General features: G+C 36.0%; 2 protein-coding genes and 1 pseudogene across 4 annotated transcripts; 2 read left to right on the top strand and 1 right to left on the bottom strand.

Annotated features, from left to right (window-relative positions):
* Positions 1-379: 379 nt before the first annotated feature.
* LOC140798153 (histone deacetylase 10, chloroplastic) lies at positions 380-11,286 on the bottom strand. Its single transcript, XM_073151915.1, has 11 exons — positions 11,243-11,286; positions 10,358-10,620; positions 9,731-9,805; positions 8,672-8,773; positions 8,426-8,497; positions 7,160-7,216; positions 6,670-6,921; positions 5,594-5,775; positions 4,329-4,605; positions 1,274-1,348; positions 380-1,107 (listed from the first exon to the last, which is right to left on the bottom strand). The coding sequence occupies exons 1-10, from the start codon at positions 11,277-11,279 to the stop codon at positions 1,346-1,348; spliced, it is 1,320 nt and encodes a 439-aa protein (XP_073008016.1). The 5' UTR covers positions 11,280-11,286; the 3' UTR covers positions 380-1,107; positions 1,274-1,345.
* Positions 1,907-2,728, top strand: LOC140797673 (photosystem I reaction center subunit N, chloroplastic-like; annotated as a pseudogene).
* A 4,435-nt stretch (positions 11,287-15,721) lies between the features above and the next one.
* On the top strand, positions 15,722-22,917 carry LOC140797980 (protein ALTERED PHOSPHATE STARVATION RESPONSE 1-like). Of its 3 annotated transcripts, XR_012110753.1 has the most exons (5): positions 15,722-17,331; positions 18,546-18,739; positions 20,165-20,388; positions 20,981-22,487; positions 22,677-22,917. XR_012110753.1 is itself a non-coding variant. In XM_073151698.1 (4 exons), the coding sequence occupies exons 1-4, from the start codon at positions 16,077-16,079 to the stop codon at positions 21,750-21,752; spliced, it is 2,445 nt and encodes an 814-aa protein (XP_073007799.1). In that variant the 5' UTR covers positions 15,722-16,076; the 3' UTR covers positions 21,753-22,591. The 3 variants fall into 3 exon arrangements, 2 of the variants coding, with proteins under 2 accessions (XP_073007799.1, XP_073007800.1); XM_073151698.1 differs by lacking the exon at positions 22,677-22,917 and having other exon boundaries at positions 20,981-22,591; XM_073151699.1 differs by lacking the exon at positions 22,677-22,917 and having other exon boundaries at positions 15,723-17,331; positions 18,612-18,739; positions 20,981-22,591.
* Positions 22,918-23,278: the final 361 nt, after the last annotated feature.

The raw sequence follows: 23,278 nt of genomic DNA, 5'->3' as shown, positions 1-23,278 counted from the left end.
ATTAATATTAATTTTACTCCTCGACTTTACTATTTTTTTTCCTCTAAAATAAGAGTAAACTAGCTCTTAGAGGATCTAAATATAAACGAGAAGTCTACGTAAAAATATGCAAATATGGGGTCCATATGAAATTATACAAACGTTCAAGAGATTTAGAGGCACGTAATTATCTCTTAATGTTATAGGCTCGATCATGAAATGCTCAGGAGCTGTAACTCTTTGGGCCTCTTGTATTTTAATTTGATTATAGACAATAGGATGTGCGCAATACTATGATCGAACTTACTTAAGTGGCTTAAGTATGGAAGAACTTGCCTCTTTGTCCAGTTTATAATAATAGTTTATAACAACGAGAAAAATAAATCACCCATATTCAGTATGGCGTTATGGCTTCCACTCATGAAAATAACACATCCTGTAATATTCATCAAAAAAGAAGTTGCCAAAAAAAAAAAAAAAAAAGATTATATCTTTTGTCAGCATGTACATAAAAATGTACTCCAAAATAGTTTCAATGACTAAGATTTCCCTAAATCCAGTACAAAAATTACAAATACAACACACTAACTTCCTGAAAATTACAGTTTACCCCTACCCAATTATTGCTTTTCTTTGAGATAGATATGGTTCACAAATTTTGCAGCAAAGAATCAACGTGAGAAGTCTCCTCTCTAAAACCTCTATCACATACTTGGATAGTGTGGACCAACTCAATGCATGGAGCTGCCAATAGCCTTGAGGCAATCTCACCTTATCCACACACCATCCAGATCAACTGCTCTCCCCCTTCTCATCCCTTTCCTCACACCTGATCACCTCAGCCACAAGCAAAAACTCCTTGAACAGCCCTTCCTTCTTCTCTGCATAGTTCCAGTGAGGAGGAACAAATGGCAGCAGTGAACTCCAGTGTCTTATGTTGCAACTAGGCAGGCAACATGGATGGCCTCCTCGTCAGCCGCTTGCCCAGAACTCCCGGTGATCAGGGCCCAACAATCTCGCATTGGTGAACAGAAACAGGGAGGAAGGAAATGAATGAAAAAGAGCCGCCACTCTTCTTGGATTGGCAGCGATGCTCTCTCAGCCGCAGATTCTTCTGCGTTGCCAATGCTGGAATTATTTGAAGAATATCTTGAGAAAAACAAGGCTAACAATTAAGGTTTATATGCTTCTTAGTTAAGAAAGAGCAATTAACTTTTGTAGATAGTATCTGAACATCTGGCAAAGTAATGCAGACAACCATGCACGTATAATTAATGGGGATAAGAGTGCATACATTTTGCCTCAACTCTACATTGGCTGGAGCCCCGTGCACTATGGTATCCTAAAATGTCCCAGGAGACGTGATTTACTGAAACAACATGAAAGTCCGAAAGAGTTGTCAGATTTAGATCTTATGAGAAAGTTACAAATGAAAAATAATTGAGCAGTAAAATGATCAGAAATCATTAAAATTCATGGGCTAAACTGTAGTCTTGAATAACTGCGAGGGAATAAAGAAATTAAATACTGCATCTCAGAATTAATTTACACTTTTTATTTTTTTAAATCAGAAACACCATAATTTTTGCTCCAGAAATCCAACTTACTATTTTAATGAGAATAGTACTAGATGGAACTATGGAAGTTACTATACAATGAGTGCTAAATATAAAAGCAAATGGTGGAGAAGCTGTGAGAAAATGGTTTTGGAACTTAAGTATCCTACTATCCTATAACCAAAAAGATTATCCTGCAATGCCTGAAATAGTTTTTGCTCCTTGATTTCAAGATTTCGTCATCTCATCTTTGAAATTATGTTCTCGGAAATGCTTGATAAGTGAAATACTAATGACTAGAAATTAAATGTGCAAGTGTTCTTTTATGAAGTATAGAAAAAGAACTAGTTGATGCAACAGAGTCCAAGAGAATGCTGAAAGTAATAAGCTCAACTAGTCAACTTACATGAACTGCAACTATACTGGGTGTTCTTCTAGTTGTATTGTTGATGGTGATTTGATTTCAGTAAGAACCCGCAAGACTGATAAAATATTTTCTGCAGGAACTAAATGATAAGAAGAGATTACCTACCCATGGCACAAACTCTGCTTGTGCCTATACAGTGGAATTTGCCACACACAAGTTCCCCTAGAACTTCACAGGGTGTCAAGATTTAGCACAACAAAAGGTTAAAAATTCTATTACCTCCTCCTCCTACGATCCATGATAGTTAATTAACCAAAATAGTAAGAACATGAGCATGCCACACGTAAGTATTTTACAATGCTATAAGCATTGACCAAGTCTTTTTGCAGAACGAATCTCACTATTTATGTTTACTCTAGATGGACTTTTCACCATATATCTCTACTGGTAGCTAATGTTTGTCTCATCTTTCTAGAAAGTTATTTATGACTTCCATCTTATGAATATTTATACTTTCTCCTGTATGAATTTTTCGGGCACTCAGAATGATTACATGAAACTGCAAATTTATGCATTTACTATGCTTATATACTAGAAAATATATGCATATAATTAAGTCATTAAACTTGCATTATCATAATCTGCATAACTCATTCTATCTTCAGCTGCGGTTACATGCATAATGATTGTTTCTAACAATTATATTGATGTCCTCTTCTGGTTTTGGGCTGTGTAGAAAGTGTCATTCATCAGTGATGACTTGGAGATAGAATGTGAAGGAAAGGACAAGTACAAGTGTGGATCTAATGTCTTCGGGAAATGGTGAAACTAACAGTGCCTCTCGTTTCTGTACTCAACTAGTCCACTTAAGCAAATATTTGAGCTCAACTGATCTGTCTTCCCTGTCCTCGCCTCTTTAAAGTATCATATTCTAGCACCCTTATGATGTGCCTTCTCTGTTACATATACCAACATCTAAACAAAGTGGTATAAGCTATGCTCAGTACCTCTGCCCATTGAGATGTTGGATGCTTGGAGTGCCTGCATCTACAAAAAGTAGAGCAAGGAACTTGTCTTCCAGTAGAGATACACCAACTAGAACCTCTGCTCACATGTAGGCAGAAGAAAGAACTCTTACACAAAGAAGGAAAATTGTTTGCTCTGGAGACGGAGATCGATGAATCAGAAAAATAAATTTCTTTGATTGACTTCCTTTCCTCCTCAAGCTCGTAGCTGAAATATCATATATTTGCTGGCTCACTATGAATAGTCCACTAATTCACTCGCTTCTCTCCCCCTTTGCATTTACATGATATATTCATCATCAGAAAAAAGAAAATTCTCATCAAACTTTGTGCCACCACTCTCTTGCCTCATGCTCAAGCAAGTTTATCAAGAAAATGGTTGACAGAATGAAAATACACTCCCTACAGAATCATGATATCATCTGTAAATGAAAGACATCAGCTACCGATTTGGCTAGCATATTTCTTTACTTTCCGCATATAATGGAACAAAGTCAGACTTCCATCTGTTTTGAAATTCTAAGTTGTCTTTTCCATTTCCAAGTTACGAGCTTGAGAAAGGAAAAACTCAAAAATCCTTTGGAAACATACAATGTACAAAAATATTTCTCTATCTATAACATCAGATTTCACAAGTGCTAAATAAACAAAGTCAATATTCTAACATTTCTCAAACAAATCTCTTCAAAAACTGCAGCATCCCTCGGTGTTCTCTAAACAGGTGCTATTTCTATGTCAAGAGTGTCAGCCAAACCCCACACCTCATCAAGGCAGTCATGGATGCCCTGATAAATCTTGTAGGCATTTTAACCCTCTCTCCTATAATCAGTGCATATAGTAACTCATGCCTGAACAACTATGGGATGAGTACTGAAATTTCGCACTCCAATTCTAATTCAACAAATTTCAAAAGTAACAGGCCGTTTCATTTTGAAATGGACACAAGAATTATTTCAATTCAAGGTGCAACTTGAGATGTGAACTTGACAGGAATGTGCCCCACCACTTTAGTGCACAAAATTTCACATAATATAGAAGCTATATGTGAAAGAGAATGAAATAACGTGATCACAAAGATGAAACTGACATAAAAGTCTCAGATAGGGATGCATTCAGTAGATAACTTTAGCCTCCAAGATATTCAACAATATACATACTGACAGAGAATTCTCTTGGATTGATATGCTACTGCTACTCTAAGTATATACATCATACTATTACAAGATATTACATCTAGAAATATGTGAAAATTGTTTGATTTTGTTATAAAAGAAGTGCAATATAGCAATTTATATTCAAAGGGGCATCACCAACAAGATGTTGATCATACTAGTGAAGTTCTCTTCCCTACTGAAAACTTGAGAGCTTTAGACCAGTCTAGAGGGAGTGTATACTTTTTACCTTCTGAATCGCCTGCTTCAGTTTGGATAATGGTTCTTCGAAAAGTATGGCTGGATCATCAAATTGGGGAGCCAAGCTTGGTTCCCCAAGGAATGCACGAAATGTGTCCACCACAGAATTAGACAGTGACTGGAGATTGTAACCACCTTCCAAGAAGAAAACACAGCGGCCCCCACATAACTCCTTTGCAAGTTCTTTGATTTTTGATGCGAGCATATAGTATGTGCCTGTTGTGAATTGTAAACCAGCTAGTGGATCCAGCACATGAGCATCATAACTGAAAACAGAACCAGTGTACTTACATTAGCAATGTGATTCGATAAATTAACTAATAGATTAATTGATTCAAAGATTATTGATACACTTAGTTAAGATTTTATCTAATTAGCTAAATCCAGTTCTGCGCAGTTTCGAAAAAATATTTGTAGAATATTCGACACATATCCAAATAATATCAAACCAGTTGGATAAGGTCGACAACCTCTAGATCTACAACTTTGGTATTCATGACTTCTCCAGATTCGGAATATATCTATAACAAAACGAAAGCTTAATCCAAAAGGTATTCGGGGAAGATAAGGAATACTGGTTTAGTTAGTTTGTTAGGGTTTCATATTGTTTTAGGACTTGTTGGCTAGCCTCTATAAATATGTGGATGACACCCAACTTTATATTGCTATTGGATTCTTGATTTCTTGCCTCCTATCTTCTCTCTAGACGCTTCCCTCCTCCCTTTTCACTATCCTTCCACCTCTACCGTTGGCAAGGTTTCTCCTTGCTTCTAATCTCCCTTGACTGTCGAGCCACCCCTCTTCTTTGGGATCTCGACCACTTCATTTTCTTCATCTACTTTCCTTAATCACTTTCATAATCCACCCTCATCTCCATACCCATCCATAACCCTAATATCCACTCCACCCGTCACCACCACCATCACCCACGTTATTCCGTATTTTCGTCTCTGCTACAGTTCGAATCTGCGAAGGGCGTAAATACAAAAGTTGTAGATTAGGAAGATACGGATCCAACCCAATTGATTTCGTAATTTTCTAACTACCGGAGAATATCTGACGAATATTTTCCCACGGTTGCGCGGACTGCTTCCTGCAATAAATTCAGATCTTAAGGAATTGTTCTGTAGCCGATCTTTTGGTTCTAGATCCTATCAATTACCAAATTAAGTACTTCAAGCAGATAACACACACTAGTGATGTGATAGGTTAACTGATTATCTCTAGTTCTAAATAAGCATAAATCCAACTCACCCAGCTGAAACAAGAATTATGTCAGGCTTAAAGCTCTGCGCAGATGGCACAATGACCTCATCAAACACAGCTCGCATAGAACTATCACCTGAACCTCCAGGTAGGGGCAGGTTTAGGGTTGTTCCTTCACCATTCCCTTGACCAACCTGTTCAATCTTACCTGTGCCAGGGTAGCTTCCTTGCTACATCAAATTCCAGAAAAGCAAATATTCAATAATCTAGAATCAGGCATTCCGCAGTTTATTCATTTGGTTGAGGTATAAATATTTTTATTTTCTAAGATTGTAATCAGATTTCTCCTAACTGAATATGCCAAAGCCTACATCTCTAAGTAGGGGATACTTTTGATGGCAGATAAAAAGCAGATGCAAATCAGATTATGGTTTATAACTTTATATGAAGAAAGGCACAGCAACAATGCCTCAAGCCTTAGTATTAGATGGACCAATAATAGTACCAATAATTGACTAATCATAAACTTCTTGTGTTAAGCTTCTTAAACAGGTATTTCTGAATATATGATGAACCCAATAATGAGAAATAGAAAAAATATTTCAGAAAATGCAGACTAAGTAATGATAATATCCTTGTGTACCATAACATTAGCTGGGTTTGCATCATATTAGATCTTAACAGAAAAAAAAAGCTTAAAATGAAGCATAAACCTACACAAAAAGGCCAAAGTCTAATGCAGCCGAACTGGTACATTAAAATATTAAAAAAAAAAACAAACTCAACGAACATCAGGATGCAATTAACTAATTCTGCTTAATGCTAGATATCTTACCAAACTCCGTTTCTTCCTTCCATATCTATCTTAAATAATTCCAGAAAAATATTCACTACAGATGGACCAAAAGTACTGTGCAGGACTGAACAAAAGGTGCACTATTAACTAGAGATGCTCTTCGGAGGAGGGGAAGAATACTTTTGTTCTAAAAAGTATGACATAAAGCTAAGTCCTCCTAAGGGAAAACAGAAACAGTATATAGAATAAAAGAAGCTTATATTCGAGTAAACAAACTTATGGCAAGAACCAACATTTTCATTGGATTATGTAGAAAGAATTAACTAACCTGATGAGTTGAGAGGAAAAATATATCTGGATCATCATAAAATGCATCACATGTTCCATTTCCATGATGAACATCAAAATCAATTATGAGAACCCGCCTTAGTCCATGCATGGATTGAGCGTAGCGAGCAGCAACTGCAATGTTTCCGAAGACACAGAAACCCATTGGACCTTTAGGAACTGCATGATGTCCAGGTGGTCTTATTAAAGCAAATCCAACAGGTGGATCAGTATTGAGCCTCGACGCTGAAACCTAGGACATACATATAACATATCTTGGCAAAGGATCACTGCAAGGAAAATTTTTGCTAAATTGTAACAACAATAACCTTGTAGGTTTACTATTGATTATTGAAGTTCAGACAAGCAGGAAAATTGTGATTACTTGGCTTGAAAAAGTGTTTAAATCCTTGATGAATCTAAAGTTCAAGGTACCAAATATTTTCTTCAAGCGAAATTGTAGAAGAAATCTAATCAAAAGTCCCAATTACCACTGAATCAACTAAGGAAATTCCTGCACCAGCCGCAATTAGTGATTCTTGGAAAGTCTGCAAAAAAGGTGACATATCAATGAAAGTGCAGATTAATGTCTTGATATAACTTTGTCAACTACACTACCATTTTAAACATTTTGCATACTAACCAAGGGAATATAGTTATATAGTTCCTATAAATTTCTTTTTCATCGACAAGGGCAAATCAAGGTCCAAAACTTGGGAATGTTGGAGTGAATGAATTTATCTTTAGGAAATTTTGGCCACTCGGTATTTCCATTCAAAACTGACACCAGATAGAAATATCTAAAAGTTTCAAAAGATACTTATTATATTTACTCAAAAGATCAAAAAAATGAAAAGTACATTAAGAACATGAATGAGACAATGTGCTTATTCATTGCTCAGGAAGCACGTAAGCATTGGTTGGATAATTTTTCAGTAAGAAAGTAAAATGCTAATTTTCTTTCACCTGGTTAAAGAAAAAAATCTTTAAGAGAGCATATATGTCAATTATGTGTGTAATGAAATGAAATCTAACTTACATTATTTGTTTCATTTTTATGAAATATGATTTTTCAGAAATAGCAAGTTACATCAAACCTGATCTCAGAATTATTCTCAATCATCACCCAACTCATAAAATCTAGTTTTAACATGGGGATAATCCTCTTAACCCTAGAAACCTAATAATAAACATTAGTATAAAAATCGGTGTATGAAATGATTGTGGGCCAAGTTCACATCTTTAACAAGGACCATGCTTGTAAATCTATTCTAACAGGAACCAAAATATTACTAGCTTTGCCATTGGAGTTCCAAGCAAAATTTAACCGACTTTTTGCACATCTTAATTACTGTTCAAGTAAACTCCAAAATATGATGCATACCAGAATAATTGCAAAATTAGGATCAGTGAAGGGTAAAGGTGGGGACCAAGGAATTTTGAGCATTAAATAGTCATGTTTTCAAGTGCTTTAAAGAGTGAACAGTGTTCTGCTTACTCCATGTCTTTCAATCCCACATTAACAATCCTCTAACTGTATTTGTAATGATGTTTTGAGTTTCAGATTAATCTCATTGAGCCACCATTTTCTTTTTTCAGTATCATTGTATGAAAGGCATTCCCTACAAGCCACATGAACCCGATAGCTTTTCTCAAATATAATCTAGCAGCATGGCTTGCATAAAATAAATTTATTGTCATAAATTAATAATGAGAAAGAAAAGAGTGAAAAAATAAAAGTTGAAGATAGTAATTACAGTTCCAGTAGCATATGTTGGTCCAGATCCATCAATGAAAAGGATACCTTCATCTGATGCTCTAGACACAGCCTACAAAAAATAGAACATTTAGGTTATATCATGGAGAATTCATTATCAAATGTCTAAGTAATAACCTTAGAAAGCAATTAATCAGAATAAAGATGAGAAAAAAAGTCAAAACAAAACATCAGTGAGCTTCAATTCTCTCTTAGGAAATTGAAATTACCAATCGAAAATAGGTACCTTCTCAAGACCTGTTATGTATGCTTTTGAATGAACACGAGCAATATCATCAATGGAAGCAGGCCGGAAATTTTGAACTTCAAGAACATCTGTCCTGCGGTACTGAAATGAAGGAAGTTTTAGGTTCAATAAGAATGTTTCATGTCTTCACCACAGAACAACTTACAATAAGCTTGTTGAGATGACACTATATTGTTACCAATCAAAAGTTGACTAGTTTCCCAATAATCACAACGTCCATGGCTTAACAACTCGACCAAAGGAAAAGAGACCAAAAGTAGTTTACAAACATAACCATGATGGCACAGTCCAATAGTCCATACAATTCAGCATAGTCATAGAAAAATATTTGACAGATTACAACAATAACCTGCATTGTCGTTGTGCATTCAATCTAATATTAAATAAATCATGAAGCTCAGTTGTAGGAATCTGACCTTTTGAATGGCAAAATTGTGTAGATCACTTACACCAATATATTGTGGCTAGCTTGTTCAAGCATCTTAATACCTTGTCAAGCCCACATAATTGAGCCACATTGACTGATCTATCTAAACTTAAATCTTAGTACACAACCATTTAAAGAACAGATGATAACTTCCACGTGTATCCTATATTTAAAACTCTAGGATATTTGCATAAAGGATCGCGTACCACAAGATGCAAGCAAAGACTGAACTAAGATTGTCCGATACAGATACACAAAAGACTATTAAAAATCAAATATTACAGAAGACCAACATCCTTCTTTGGGGAAAGTCCAACTTACAATTATTGACACTGTTAGAAATTGAGACAACATCATGCCCAATGAAGGAATAGCATGTGAAGATAAGAGAGAATGGTGAATATGCAAGGAAAACATAATTCTCTAAATAACATTTTCGTTTTAATGTCTACCAACAAGATGCACTGCAAGTGAATGTATAGACAACATATCTTTCAAAATTATTGTGTCCAAAAGATAATGAGAAACAAAAATATTAAACTGAAGATATATGAGTGAATTAGCAAAAGTGCAAAACTATTAGCAATATAATAGTTGTTTTGCTTGTGCACCTTTGGTGTAAGCTCCAATCTTTCAAGGGCATTGATGATTGCAGGTACTCTTTTATTTGATTCTGGATGAGATTCCTGGTTACCACAATAAAATTAAAGTAAGACGTTGATTTGGAGAGTTATGGAAATTATAGCAGTCTTATGACTCTTCCAGTGATTGCTTGTTAGTCCCCTTCCTTTAAGCATCAACGAAAATCATAATACCTATAAACCCACAAAACAACAATTTCTGATGAAAATTTGCAAAAGATGTTCAAGCACTAGTTGAATAGTATAATTCAAGATATCAATCTCAAGAAGTACATAATGATTCCTTGCCACCCTGCCCAAATGCCAAACATGCCATGAACAACCTTCCAACGGTATAGCATCTTTTTTTCTAATCAAACACTTGACAGACTTGCATCAATCATAGACGATAGGCAAAACTAGAATGCAATGGTCCAACAAGTCGACTTGTTGAAAAAGATTCTCACTCTATATACCATTGAAAAGAGTCATTTCATCCAATTATGGGGCATACATGTAATTCTAAAGTTGTAGAGAGGCATGTATGCAGATTTTGTTATTGTTGATGAGTATATGTATGTGAATAATAGACTCTATATACATGCGTATAAGGAATACCTTATTATGACCCATAGCTGGAGCTACACAATAGAGGACACGTGCATCATGAAGCAAAACATTAGATGAGGCAGCATCTGAATCCTTCTTGACACCATCAGAAAATGGGAATGAAGCGCCATCATCTTTCAAAGAGCATCTCACAGTTGACCTCACACACTCGCAGAATCTTCTACCAGATGTCATCAAATTCTTTTCTGGATTTAATCGATAACAGCCCTTCAACATATAACATTGCCGTCCGACCAGTGGGTACATACGCCCTACATGACAACAGATGCACAGAATCCTTTTAGACTTCGCAGAAAATAGGGTTACATCAATTAGTAGGGCCAAAAAAAAAGAATAAAAAAAATTCTTGTAAATTTTAGAGGTATAAGTGTATAACACATCAGAAGAATATAAAATCTACTTTGGTGATTGTCTTGTAAGTACACTACTTAATGCGCACTTTTCAGTCATCCTGCTCTTAAGAATTAAGATCTACCTTCGTCCTTCAAACTGGCATTCAGATTGTCCAGCTTATGACAAGAAAACTGCATTAACTTCTCATCTCAATCACACTAAAAATAAAATGGTTAAATGATACGTCGAGGTTCTGCAAATATATGAATACGATCAGCTACACTCAAACAATTCAAAACAGAAATTTACCCGAAGCGGCCCCAATTTCCAGAAACAGATGGAATACTCCAAACTTCAATTTGCCTAACCGGAAACCAACCTAAAGAGAAACTAACTACACCCAAGAATTCGCACCTAAAATTATTTACAAATTTAGCTTCAAAAATCTAACGTATAACTCCAACAAGCAAAGAATTCGAACCTAAAACTTTTTAGAAACCGAATGGATTAAAAGAAAAAAGGACAGTTCTACGTTATTACCAGCAATGGTCGGAGGAGATAGCGCGAAGAGCTCCATCGCTAGGACGCTTATGCTTACCTGAGATCATGTCCACATATAACTCCTAAAAGTAATTGCGGAGTTTGGGTCTATGGGTTAACCATTACTACAACCCGACCCAATTTTTAATCGGGTCCAACAAGTCGGGTTTGAGCTCAGCCACATCAATGAAAAAGTCGATATTTACATGTATGCCCCTCAAAACACACAGTTTGATTACATAGAGTTAACTAATAATTAAAATTTAAATAGTTTAGACAAAAGAAAGACTAAAATATTATTATTAGTTTTCATAAATTTCTCTTAGTTAAGAATATTTTTATCTTTTTGTGTTAATTTTTTAAGGCTTATTTAAAATGATTATGATGGATATCTATACAAATAGCTATAGCTTATGTTTTTTTTAAGATGTACATGCCAAAAAAAAAAAGAACTCTTAGGAATAGTGAATAGATAAAGATTGGATATCAGATATATCCATATTCATTTTCTGAATTCATATATAACTACAAAAATCTATAGTTAATTGGTTAATATATACAAAAATTAGATTAAAGATTCATGAAACATATATTAAAAGTCTTTTACACCACTATTTTTATAATATTTTTAACTAAATAATATATTATTTTCCAACCTATATTCTTAACCATATAGACTATCTAATATAAATATAAATTTGAATATCAAGATCCTACGAGATTAAATTCTAATTCGAATCAGCTCAGATTAAATTTAATCGATTTTACCCGACGGGAATCGTAATAAATAAGATTTGTGTGTGTGTGTGCGTGTCTAAAGGTAAATTTTAGTGTAACAATCTTTTAGTAATTTTTACAACTAATATAACTTTACCGAAAATGATTCAACTTTAAAAACTTTGATTAAATTTTCTAAAATTTTGCGATAGAGGATCACTAATTCGCCCCTAATACAAGTTGGGCTTAGACTTTGGAGGAAATTAAAATTAGATTTGGACCAATTTGGACAGTGGCCCATCATAAGGTTTAGAGTTGATCAAACCCGACCCAATAATTTTTTTTTTTTGTGAAACTAGTTAAAACATCATCATTTAAATTTGAATTCGAATTCGAATTTAAAAATACTCATATAAAATGACCCTTTCTATAGTGTGCCTTATATTACTGCCTGAGGTGTATGCATGTCAAAAGGCTCCCATTGGATAAAGGCTGGAAATTAAGTATCTCATTCAATAAACAAAGAAATGAACAAGTATAGCCAAATGGTGGTTGGCCATAATTGGATCTTTGGTTTATTTTAAATCTCATATTTGACTTCATTTTCTTATTACAAAGCTAGGACTTTTATACATCCCTTTTAAGTTCTGGAGTTTATTCATAAGTCAACGCTTCAAATCTTCTATTTGTATAGAAAATTATTAACTATATTATAAAGAAAATCATTTTTTCACCACACCTTACTATTTGATAGATAATCTAACCATCTATTAGGATAACTTAAGCATAGGATTAAATTAAGTCCTAAGAACAATATAGAAATAAATTAGAATATAGATTTCCAACATAATAGAATCAAATCAAGCCTAAAAATACTAAAATTGTATCTTTCCTATAAGATAGACAAATTCAGAAGTATTATTGTAATCTCAAGGGGTATATTAGAGAAAAGAGATAAAAATAATCTAATCTAATATTATTTAAAATAGATAAAATATTATATTTTAAGGGTTAATTATAGTTAGTTTTTCTGTACATTTACCATTTTTCATATACATATATATATATATATCCAAACTTATTTTACCATATAGATCAGATTAATCTATGTGAATATTAAAAAAAAGTTTATGAAGTATATATAGAAATTACCGATAGTTTAATAGGGCTAAATGTAAACTTATGTTCGTGGACGTAAAAAAACGGTGATAAATTAATGAATAATTTTTTTAATGTATAATAAAAATGTAGGGTTGAATATATTTTCAATTATATTACTGAGAAATATAGTATTGATAGCCAACCGAAAAATATAAATTGATAATAATCCACTCGGACTAACAACCACTATTATCCACCCAACCACTGGAATATTAACAAAAGCTACACGCTAACCTTCCAAATAGTTTAAGGCAGATGTAGTCGTCGATGCATATGGACGGCGACTGACTACGTCACCGACTTCCGGAGTCGCAACGTGGTCCTTGGGCGAGACGGTGACGTCATCGGGCGGTCGGATTGCGTCGGCATGGCCCGTACGACGCCAGACACGTCACCCTCCTGCAAACGAACCGTCCCAAAAAGGCACAAATTGACCCAAGGGGTAGGAAAGCCTTTTCCCCTGTCCTAGCTGTAAAGGGACCTGGTCCCTTCCTATACCAAAGAAGTAAAGCGGGACCCACCGGGAGTACAAGCTGACGTGGCAAGACGAAATGACGCGTTTGCCCTTTCCGTCTCTGTGTTGTGATTGTGCCTAAATTTTAATAGCTTTTAAAGAAACTAGAAGAAGCTTCTAAAATATCTTATTTGCGTGTATACCCATTTAAATATATATAAATAAATATATGTCTAGGTTTTGGTGAGAATAAATTTGTAAACAATCAACTTTTGTATGAATGCACTTAAGATTTCATGAAGTTGTGCTTCTTTTGACTTAGGCCACTTAATTCACCGCACGTACGGGACTTTGGCGACGGTGAGGTTGCAGTTGGCCAAATCTCTTTGAATTCGAAGCCTATTTTTTTTTTCTACTTTGTGTTTTTTATTCATAAAGATTACGATAGACTTGAATGGATCAAAGAAGGCAAAGGTCAGCCTTTGACTGCAGGATTTTTAATTTTCTATGGCCCTTTGAAGAAGCGAATTATAGATAGATTTTAATTGATCCTTATTCGAATAGGATTGAATTGGTATTATTTTAAAATAACTAAAATTCAAGTTTTTTTTTTTTTTTTGTTTGGAAGGAAATAAGAATTGATGTTGTCTTTTCTTTTTCTTTTTTTCTATTGAAAGTCCGCTTCAATTGTATAACGATAAGGTGAATCAGTTCATTCCATACAATTTTGTTGCTTATGAAAAAAAAATTCCACAATTATCTTAAAATATATATTATTTTTGTACATGGTTTCCAAATCTCTAATGATAATGATAAATGATAAATAAGAGGTGCACGATCTGCTGGTGCTAATGCTCAATCCATTAATCTATTTCAAGATAGATAAATATATATATATATATATATATATATATAATATGTAGATTATCTTTAAAACAAAAATAATATAAGGACTTAGTTACTATTATCATATATCAACCTCATATTCTATTTCTATGTGGGATTATCTCATAAATTATATAATTTATATCTATAATTATTTACAAACTATGCAAGTGTGGTATTATATCATACATTGATGTTAACTTATCAACTACTTTAAAAACTTAAGTTGTTTAGAGAACAATATTTTTTATATTTTATATTTAATAATTGACATAGATAATCATAAAGTGATAAAAAAAAAACTAGGTTTAAATATTTTAAAACTATTTGTACTGTATAAATAATCGTGCTCGCTCTAATCGTAAGATTTTTTATTTTTTATTTTATGTATTTGAATTACAGACATGATAAAAATAAATTCAAAGAAACCTATTCGTACTAACCGTTATGAAAATTATTATGCACCACCAAACCACCACCAGAATCTGAACAAAGCTACCCACCACTAACTACCAACATAATTTAGTCCTTTTTCCTGTAGATAGAAGTTTCCACTATAGATAGATTAGCTTTTATCGTTGGGAGGGGGGGTTAACTCTCTTAAATATTTATTTTATTAGTTATATTTGAAAATTGCTGACTCAGTTACGATTTAAAATTTTTTAAATCCTCTAATTAAAAAATAGACATATATAAAAAAAATTCCTTTTAAAAAAAGAATAATTTATATATAAGTCGCTAATTTAGCGACTTTCCGTTAGTAGTGCCAACTGCCAAAGTGACGTCTCCTGCCGAGAACCTTCCTTTCGTGAAAGCCCAACCAAGGGCAGGAACGTCTTTCCACGCACGCCCCCACACAGTTGGGACCCACATGAAGATTACGAAACCATGCGGCGTCTTTCCACGCCTCTACGTATTTTCGAGTCTTGGATTCAAATTCACGGCCTTCCTCCCTATTCATATTAATTATACTTGCATTTAACTCATCAACGTAAGAAATTGGTGGGAAGGATTTACTCAATGTGTCATGTAAGATTCGCAACACGAGTCGTTGGAACTTTCCTTCCGGCACCCTCGGAAGAAGATCTTTAGCTAAAAAAGACTTTCTTAAACGCGCCAATGCAAGCCAATAGGCAACAACAAGAACGTCACCACCCACCGTAATTTCCTATTCCAACTCTAAAATCAAACCCGCCACGTCGGACTGAAAAAGCCTCTCAATTAACGCGTAGAAGAAAAAAATAGAAAAAACTATTTTCTCTCCTTCTCTGTCCCAATTGCGCGCCTGTTTCCTTCGTCTTCCTCTCTCTCTCTCTCTCCGCTGTCCTCCTGACGACAATAACGGCCGGTATTTCGCCTACCCGTTTCCGTTTCGCTTCTTTTCCTCTCTGTTATCCTTCCGAAACGCCTCCCTCACCCTCGTAGCGGTCCGTTACGAGAAGGGGAATCGAAAAGGCGAAAACTACTAGCTCTTATGGACGGAAACGAAGCGAAGCTTATGGCGAGGACGGTAACCTAGTGTTAGGATTTCTGACTATCAGTCATTCGATCGGATCTCACAAGTCGATGCCGGAGATCGCCGGCGATGGGGATTGACGGCGGCGGAGTCGGCCGGCGATGGGATGCGGGAGCTCGCGAGTGGAGGAGTCGAAGATTGTGTCCCTGTGCCGTGACCGCACGGAGCTGATCCGCAAGGCGGCGGATCGCCGCTACGCCCTCGCCGCGGCGCACGACGCCTACTTCCAGTCTCTCGCCGCCGTCGGCGACGCGCTCCACCGCTTCGTCGTCGAGGAGCTCGTCGAGGATCCGGATTCGCCGGCGCCGGGGTCGCCGGTGCTCACCCTCCCTTCTGAGGGCAAGGGGAAGTCAAAATCGAAGGGATCGAGCGGAAGCCTGTCGTCGTCGGTGACGCCGCTCTCGCACTCCCTCTCCGGCGAGGGATCCCATTTGCATCTCTCGTCTGGATCGGAGGCCAGTCCTAAGGAAGCAATTGGGGCCAAAATTGGGGAAGGAGAGGGAAAGACTTCGTCTTCTTCGCCTTCTCGGGCCGCATCGGCCGTTTCGAGCCCTAAGAATTACTTCATGAGGTCATCCTCTGCTATCCCCGGAATGGTGTATAACGATTCTAATTATCCCTATAATGGCTATGATTATAGTTATGGGTATGGGAATCCAGGATATGATAATCCATATTACTTTGATCGGCCAGCAATGAGTCCACCACCGCCAGCTCCTGCCACTCCGCCTCCTCCTCCACCTCCGGAAGGCTCTACTTGGGATTTTTTTGATCCTTTCATTTCTTACGAGCAATATACACCGAACTACTCGCACGGGAGGTATGGGATGGATTCTTATTTTGGCAGCCCAAATTCGAGCGAGGTGAGGGAGCGAGAAGGCATTCCTGATCTCGAAGACGAGACGGAGGTGGAAGTTGTGAAGGAGATGGAGACGAAAGGGAAAAAGGTAGCAGAAGGCGGTGGCTCGGGAGAAGTGGGTTCTAGCGTTGCTAGTTCGAAGGCAAAAGGTGTACAAGAGTTGAGAGGGATGGAGGACAAAGGGAGTAAGAGCAGTTCAATCGCCACTACAGTTAGAAGCAAAGGGTCGGATGAAGGGTCCAGTGGGAAGAAGAAAGGGGTGACATTTGGAGATGACAGTTCACTGGTAGAAGAGAGTGGGCCTAGCGGTGGGAAATTATCATCTGCCACGAGCAGTACGACATTGTTGTCTTCACCTATTGGAATAAGAGATGTGAAGGTTGTTGTGGAGGAAATTAAGGAGCACTTCAATTTGGCTGCTGATTGTGGTCAAGAGGTTTCACGGATGCTTGAGGTGGGAAAGGTGCCATACAGAACAGGAAGCAGAACGCTTAAAGGTGGGTATTTGCAGTGTTTTTGTTCTTTTACATTATGTTTGGAGCTCCTTGCTAACTTTTTGCAGTTAAATGTTTTAACACAAATATATAATATTATACACAATGGAGGGAAGAATGGTTGTCTACTTGTCTCTCAAACTTTGCTGCCAAATCCTTAAACTTAATCAGATAACCTCAGAGGGTGAAAGGTGCTGTTTTGATAAAGGCTTGTTTTTGTAATGCGCTGCTGATGAACTCTATCATCTTAAAACATGTTGGTGGAAAAATTTACGGAGTTCCATTTATACAACGACATGATTTTGTGAAGATTGCACTAAAACTAAGCTTTCAGTTCCAGCTTTTTGCAGTCTGTTATATGGATACTACCCCTACATTACTTCTACATAATGTAGTATTTGGAAAGATTGTAATACTTCAGGGAAATTTCTGCTGTTGCGATTCTCTATTGCCAATGATGAATCTGAGCCCCAAGATGTCCTATTAGTTTCTTAAGGTTTTTTTATTTTTCATAATCATGATAATATGTTCTCACGCAAAATCAATTTTTTTACTAAGAATCGTGATGAACATCCAACATCATGTGCCATTAGACTTCTTTCTCTTCTACTGCAGGAATTATGATCTGCAATATCCAGGCATGAACTTGTTATACACACATATTGGCCTGAAGCTTTTTCTTCATTGTGTGGTTCTGAACTGTTCTTTCTCATGCTCTACTGAGCTTTGGGGCAATAAATTATATTCCTTGCTTCTTTGTTAGGCTTCTTGCATGCACTCACTCAAATGAAAGAAATGATTGATGTCCATCTACCCTGTATATTGGTCCTTTTGATATCACCTTGTTAGTGTTTGAGATTTGCTCAAAATTAAGTAGTAGCGACAGCAGGGTCTCCTATGCTAAACTACTCTTCCAATTTATGCTTTAACAATCTTGGCATGTTTGCACTCTATTTATCTATACTACAAAAGTTTTGTGCAATTTTCACATTTTCAATTGATATATAATTGAGTGTTTTTCCCCTTAGATTACTATCTGGGAAGCCAAAGATTAATAGGCTGAGCTTTGACTTTTTAATAGTTTTGGCCTACAATTATAGCTCAAGACTGCAGTGCACTGTACCCTCTTTAGAAAGACCAGTATTTCCACCACAGTATTCTGAGATTAGTAAAATCTTGTAAATATTGCTGCAGTTATCTCTTCCGGTATATTGCAGATTCTATGACTCTGCCTGTGTTGCTATCTTCATGCCTTCCTTTCAAATGTTTACAATGTAGAACAGCAAGTACATCAAGGAGCAAAGGGAGCAACGGCTATTCTGATAACCAGACTGGTATGAGGTCGGGCAGTCTTTCATCAACCTTGGACAAGTTGTCTGTGTGGGAAAAGAAACTGTACAAGGAAGTTAAGGTACATATTATCATTGATATAGATAGGTTCCAATGGTTCTGTGCAATTGATTTTGAGTCAACTCATTGTGGTTATCTTTTAGACTTTTAATTTATTAGCTTTAAGTGTTCACGAACATAAAGAGAAATTCTCAATTTTCAAAGGCATCAGATAATCTAAAAGAAGGAATATTTGTGATTATGCGCAAGAGAATCCTTGCTCTTGAAATAGAATAAGGATTGCTCTTTATCACTCTGAAGATGGAAGGTGAGGCGAAAGAACAATATAACTGTGAGAAAACTATTGTCGATGAGTATATGATTCTTGAAGATCAAGGTTCCAACTGTCTCATGGTCATTACTCCATATATAAACATTTCTGTGACCTCATATAGATTTTGTCATATTGCTCCACTTTATTGCTTTATCTTATGTATATAATGTACCAAAGATATATCATGTGTTGACAGTTTTGTTTGTTCTGTAAGTAACAATTAGATGCATGAGTTGTAAATGTTTTGAATGAACTTTTTAACTTAGAATGTTGTATTATGATTCTCTTCAGTCTTTTCATATTACATTATGTAGATGGATACTTCCATGCAATTCATCTGCATGACTAATTTGTTAAGGCAAACCTCGACAAGAAATATTAAACTTCATATATCTTTCTTTGAATTTCAAATCCATATGAAACTATCCCATCTTAATTCTAAAGTAGTTATGCACCACATACATATTTGCAATAGTTTATTGAAAAATGATTTGCAGAAACATATGTAGTGTGTTTATAATTTGATACATAAGAATTCGCACAGAGTAGGTTGCTGCATGTTGTCATCATTTAATATGGTAATGAATCTGTATGAATTAACTTCTACACGGTCCAGCCATTAATTTTATATTGACGAAGCATCAGTAAGTGGTTGTTACTCTGAAGTCATTATGGTAACAACCAAAGTCTGACCAAGATAATAGTATGCCAAAATATTTATATGCGCTTGTCTTTTTTATATGAGATGGTTAGTCTGCTATATGCAGCATTATGGCTGAATTAGCTGGAAAACTCTGTTAAGTTCATGTCTGAATTAAAATGAATATGTTACTTTCTTTGGAAATAAAACTGTAGTAGACACTGATGTTTCATGTATGCACGCCATGAAAATCTTTTGGCTTTGATAAAATTAGACGATATCTTTTATTGTATGCCTTCTGTCTTTTAACTGTACTTAAAAGATAATATAGTAAGGTTAGTAATATCGAATTACTAGTTATCTGCAGAAAACACCAAAGGAATTGGTAATGTAGAAAATCATTATCTTGATCTTTGAAGATGCATTCCAAGAGATAATTACTGGTAGAGAAAAGACTGGAACTTTGTGAAGAATATACATAATTTGGAATTTGTTGTCGACATATCTTTAAATTGTTTAGATTATTGTTCTAGGATGAAGAAAAAGTGCGGGTCATGTATGAGAAGAAGAAGAAGCGTCTGAAATCTTTGGATGAAAGAGGAGCAGAGTTTCCCAAGATTGATTCTACTCGGACAACTATTAAAAAGCTACGGGCCAAGATTGACATTATAATTAAATCAGTTGACACCATTTCAGGTAGGATGCACAAAATAAGAGATGAGGAGCTGCATCCCCAACTTGTCGAACTAATCCAAGGGTATGATTGAGTTCTTAATTACATGGTCATCTTTCTTATACAACTATTAGCTTATTACCTGTAAACTCTTTTATCTCAGCTTAGCTATTCGGAGACTCTGTTCTGAGCTCATTCTATAATGTTCTCAGAATTTGAATTTGATTATCTAATAAAGTATGAAATGTTCATCATGTTTGCCATTACAAGATGCATGACATTGTGAATAGTACTATCTTTTTAACTGGAGTGGTGCACATCAGAAAGCCTTTGTTTGAATAAGATGGCTTTAAATAAACCTCTTCAGCATTGGTAAGATTGGCATTCAGTTCAAAAGGATGTCTTCTGATGGCCAGCTTTATGTGTATCCTCTATTAAACATCTAGTCCTTCTATTATTGTTTTTACCTTTTGGCTTTGCCACATATATCACCCAATAAGTTGCAGCTTTATTGGTAGCTCGGTGATTTCCACTTCATAGACTATCATAATTGTTGATTTTGAGGTTCATGCTTCCTTGCCTTTTTTTTTTTTTCCTCTTGCTTTTGATTATTGTTCTTGGTACTAGAGGGAAACAGATAATTGAATGGTTAATACTTGTTTTTCCTGCTGTGCAGATTGATAAGAATGTGGAAGTCTGTGCTGGATTATCATCAGAAGCAATTACAAGCCATAAATCACAGCAAAAGCCATCTTCTCAAGGCAAATATTGGTACCCAAAGAAAGCATGTTGCAAGAGCTACCAGGAAACTGGAAGTGGAGCTTCTGAACTGGTGCCATTGTTTCAACATATGGATAAAAACTCAGAAGTCCTTCATTGGAGCCTTAAATGGATGGTTAATGAAATGGCTTCCTGAAGAACAGGATGAAACACCAGATGGTGTTCCACCTTTTTCCCCAAGTAGATTTGGAGCTCCAGCTGCATTTATCATCTCCAATGATTGGTCTCAAGCAATTAAAAGGATTTCGGAAAACAAAGTTTCTGAAGCAATGAGTGACTTTGCTGTGCTTGTGCATGGACTAAGGAAGGCTCAAGAAGAGGAACGCCACTTAAAGCTAAAGGCAGATCGTCTCTCAAATGTTTATGATAGAAGGCTCAAATCTATGCAGAAAGAAGCTGGGATAAATGGGCACTTGGAAGTTGTTTCAGTCAATGGGAATGGTTTGCATCACCATGATAATCACATGATGGCACTACAAACAATGAAAAAAAGAAGAGATGAGGAGAGAACCAAACATGAGGAAACAGTAAATCAAGTTCATTATGCAGCCTCCAATGTTTTGCCAACTGGATTAACTCCTATTTTTGAAGAATTGGGGAATTTTTATTCAGAGAAGCTGAAAGCATACAAGGAACTTAGAATTACAAATCAAGGTGGAGGCTCATAATTTTACACGACAAGCACAGTTTTGGTTGAATTCAATGTGTTTCAACTAAGGCATGCAATTATTTGTGATCCAAACAAACTCACTGCTTGTCGGCTGGATTGTCACTTTCAGTAGTGCTATACTATATTGTGGTAGAGAGGAGCTTGATTTCAGTTTTGGTAATAGGTCCTTTGAGAAGTCAGAATTCACTGAACGGGCTTTCTATACTCGAAGATCTCTACAAACCCGACGTTGCGTTATGAGTTTTAAGCTGGTCGTTCCAAGTGCTGTGCTCCACAGAAGCCCTTAGAATATGTTTCAGCAAAACAATCATGGCAGCTAAGACATGCAAAGAAAGGTTGATTTCTTTATCGATTGACTGGTAGAGATGTCCGAGGCTATGATGGTTGAGGTTGTAAATCGGGATGACATATAATTCTTCCCTGGTGACTGACAGATGGTGTAAGCAAGTCATTACATGTTAATTGGTTCTCAAGATACCTGTCCCAAATTCATCCGCAGCATGACAGCACTAACATTACACAAATTGGTCGACTCTGTTTGCTTACAATCAATCTTCTGCTCTCAAATTAAGCTTTGGACTGCTAACAATGTTGTCCATACTATGCTCACTTTTGACTGCCCTGTTAGGGGGTCCTGCTTTTTAAGGCAGCCTTGATGTTGCACAGTGCTGTTGGTCAGGTGGCTTATATTGTTATCAAGAGGGCTGTGACACGGAAGCAGCAAGTCTTGAAGGTTTGAGTTGTTCCATACTTGTTATTTACAATTCCATTGGTTTTTGTAGACAAAATCTTTCAATCTTTTGTAAAGGGCCCAATTCAATAAATTTGTTGATAATAGATTTCATGTCTCCTTTTTGTCCACTCCCAAGATTACATTTGACATTGGCAGATCAGGCATATCTGTGGTTCCTTTCATGTGCAGATCAGATCTCCTTTGCAAACAAGGTACAAGTTGGTCCTTTGTGTGACATCACGGGCAAGTCCAGCTCAGAATTTGGTAAAGCTTGCTAAGTGGCTGGCTCCTCCAAACCATCGCAAACTACGTCCATAGGAGTGCTAATTGCAGTATTGACCAACTTTCTTCGTTCCATATTTTTTTCAGCTCAAGAATCATGTATCCTGTAAGTAATGATTAATAAATATCATTTATCTAGTAGACAGTAGTCTCATGGTATCATGCATGCTGCTAAACAAATATTAATAGATCATATATAGGAAAGGTGAGAATATATCAATTTTTTATTAAAAAAAGGCTTTCAGATTAACACTAATTCTGCTTATTTAGGTGTTTTTAGACTGCCAACTAATACGTCAAAAGAAGAGAACTTTGTTCCTTATATTGGTTTTCCAATTATCGGCCCAAAACAAAATAAGATAGGAAGATAAAAACCTGCATCGAGAGATATCAGTGAATGAAATCCAGTACGGCTCCTCAGAACATCTAGTCACGGAATTAGTCTACGAGGAGAACTTTTGATTTAGGGAACTCTTCATCTGAAGCACAGTTTGTCAACTTTGTTATTT

Source organism: Typha latifolia, chromosome 11, assembly GCF_019914945.1.
Source record: "Typha latifolia isolate L0001 chromosome 11, TyphaL0001v2, whole genome shotgun sequence".
Taxonomy (NCBI): domain Eukaryota; kingdom Viridiplantae; phylum Streptophyta; class Magnoliopsida; order Poales; family Typhaceae; genus Typha; species Typha latifolia.
Note: the sequence above shows the minus strand (reverse complement) of the source record. Positions and strands in the feature narration are given on the sequence as shown.

Coding starts and splice junctions, on each gene's coding strand:
- LOC140798153 (XM_073151915.1), bottom strand. CDS start 11,279: ATGGAGCTCTTCGCGCTATCTCCTCCGACCATTGCTG. Junction 6,922..7,159: donor TTTCCTTAGTTGATTCAGTG/GTAATTGGGACT, acceptor TGTATGTCCTAG/GTTTCAGCGTCGAGGCTCAA. Junction 5,776..6,669: donor TTTTCCTCTCAACTCATCAG/GTTAGTTAATTC, acceptor AATTTGATGTAG/CAAGGAAGCTACCCTGGCAC.
- LOC140797980 (XM_073151698.1), top strand. CDS start 16,077: ATGGGATGCGGGAGCTCGCGAGTGGAGGAGTCGAAGATTGTGTCCCTG. Junction 17,332..18,545: donor AGGAAGCAGAACGCTTAAAG/GTGGGTATTTGC, acceptor GGTATATTGCAG/ATTCTATGACTCTGCCTGTG. Junction 18,740..20,164: donor AACTGTACAAGGAAGTTAAG/GTACATATTATC, acceptor TTATTGTTCTAG/GATGAAGAAAAAGTGCGGGT.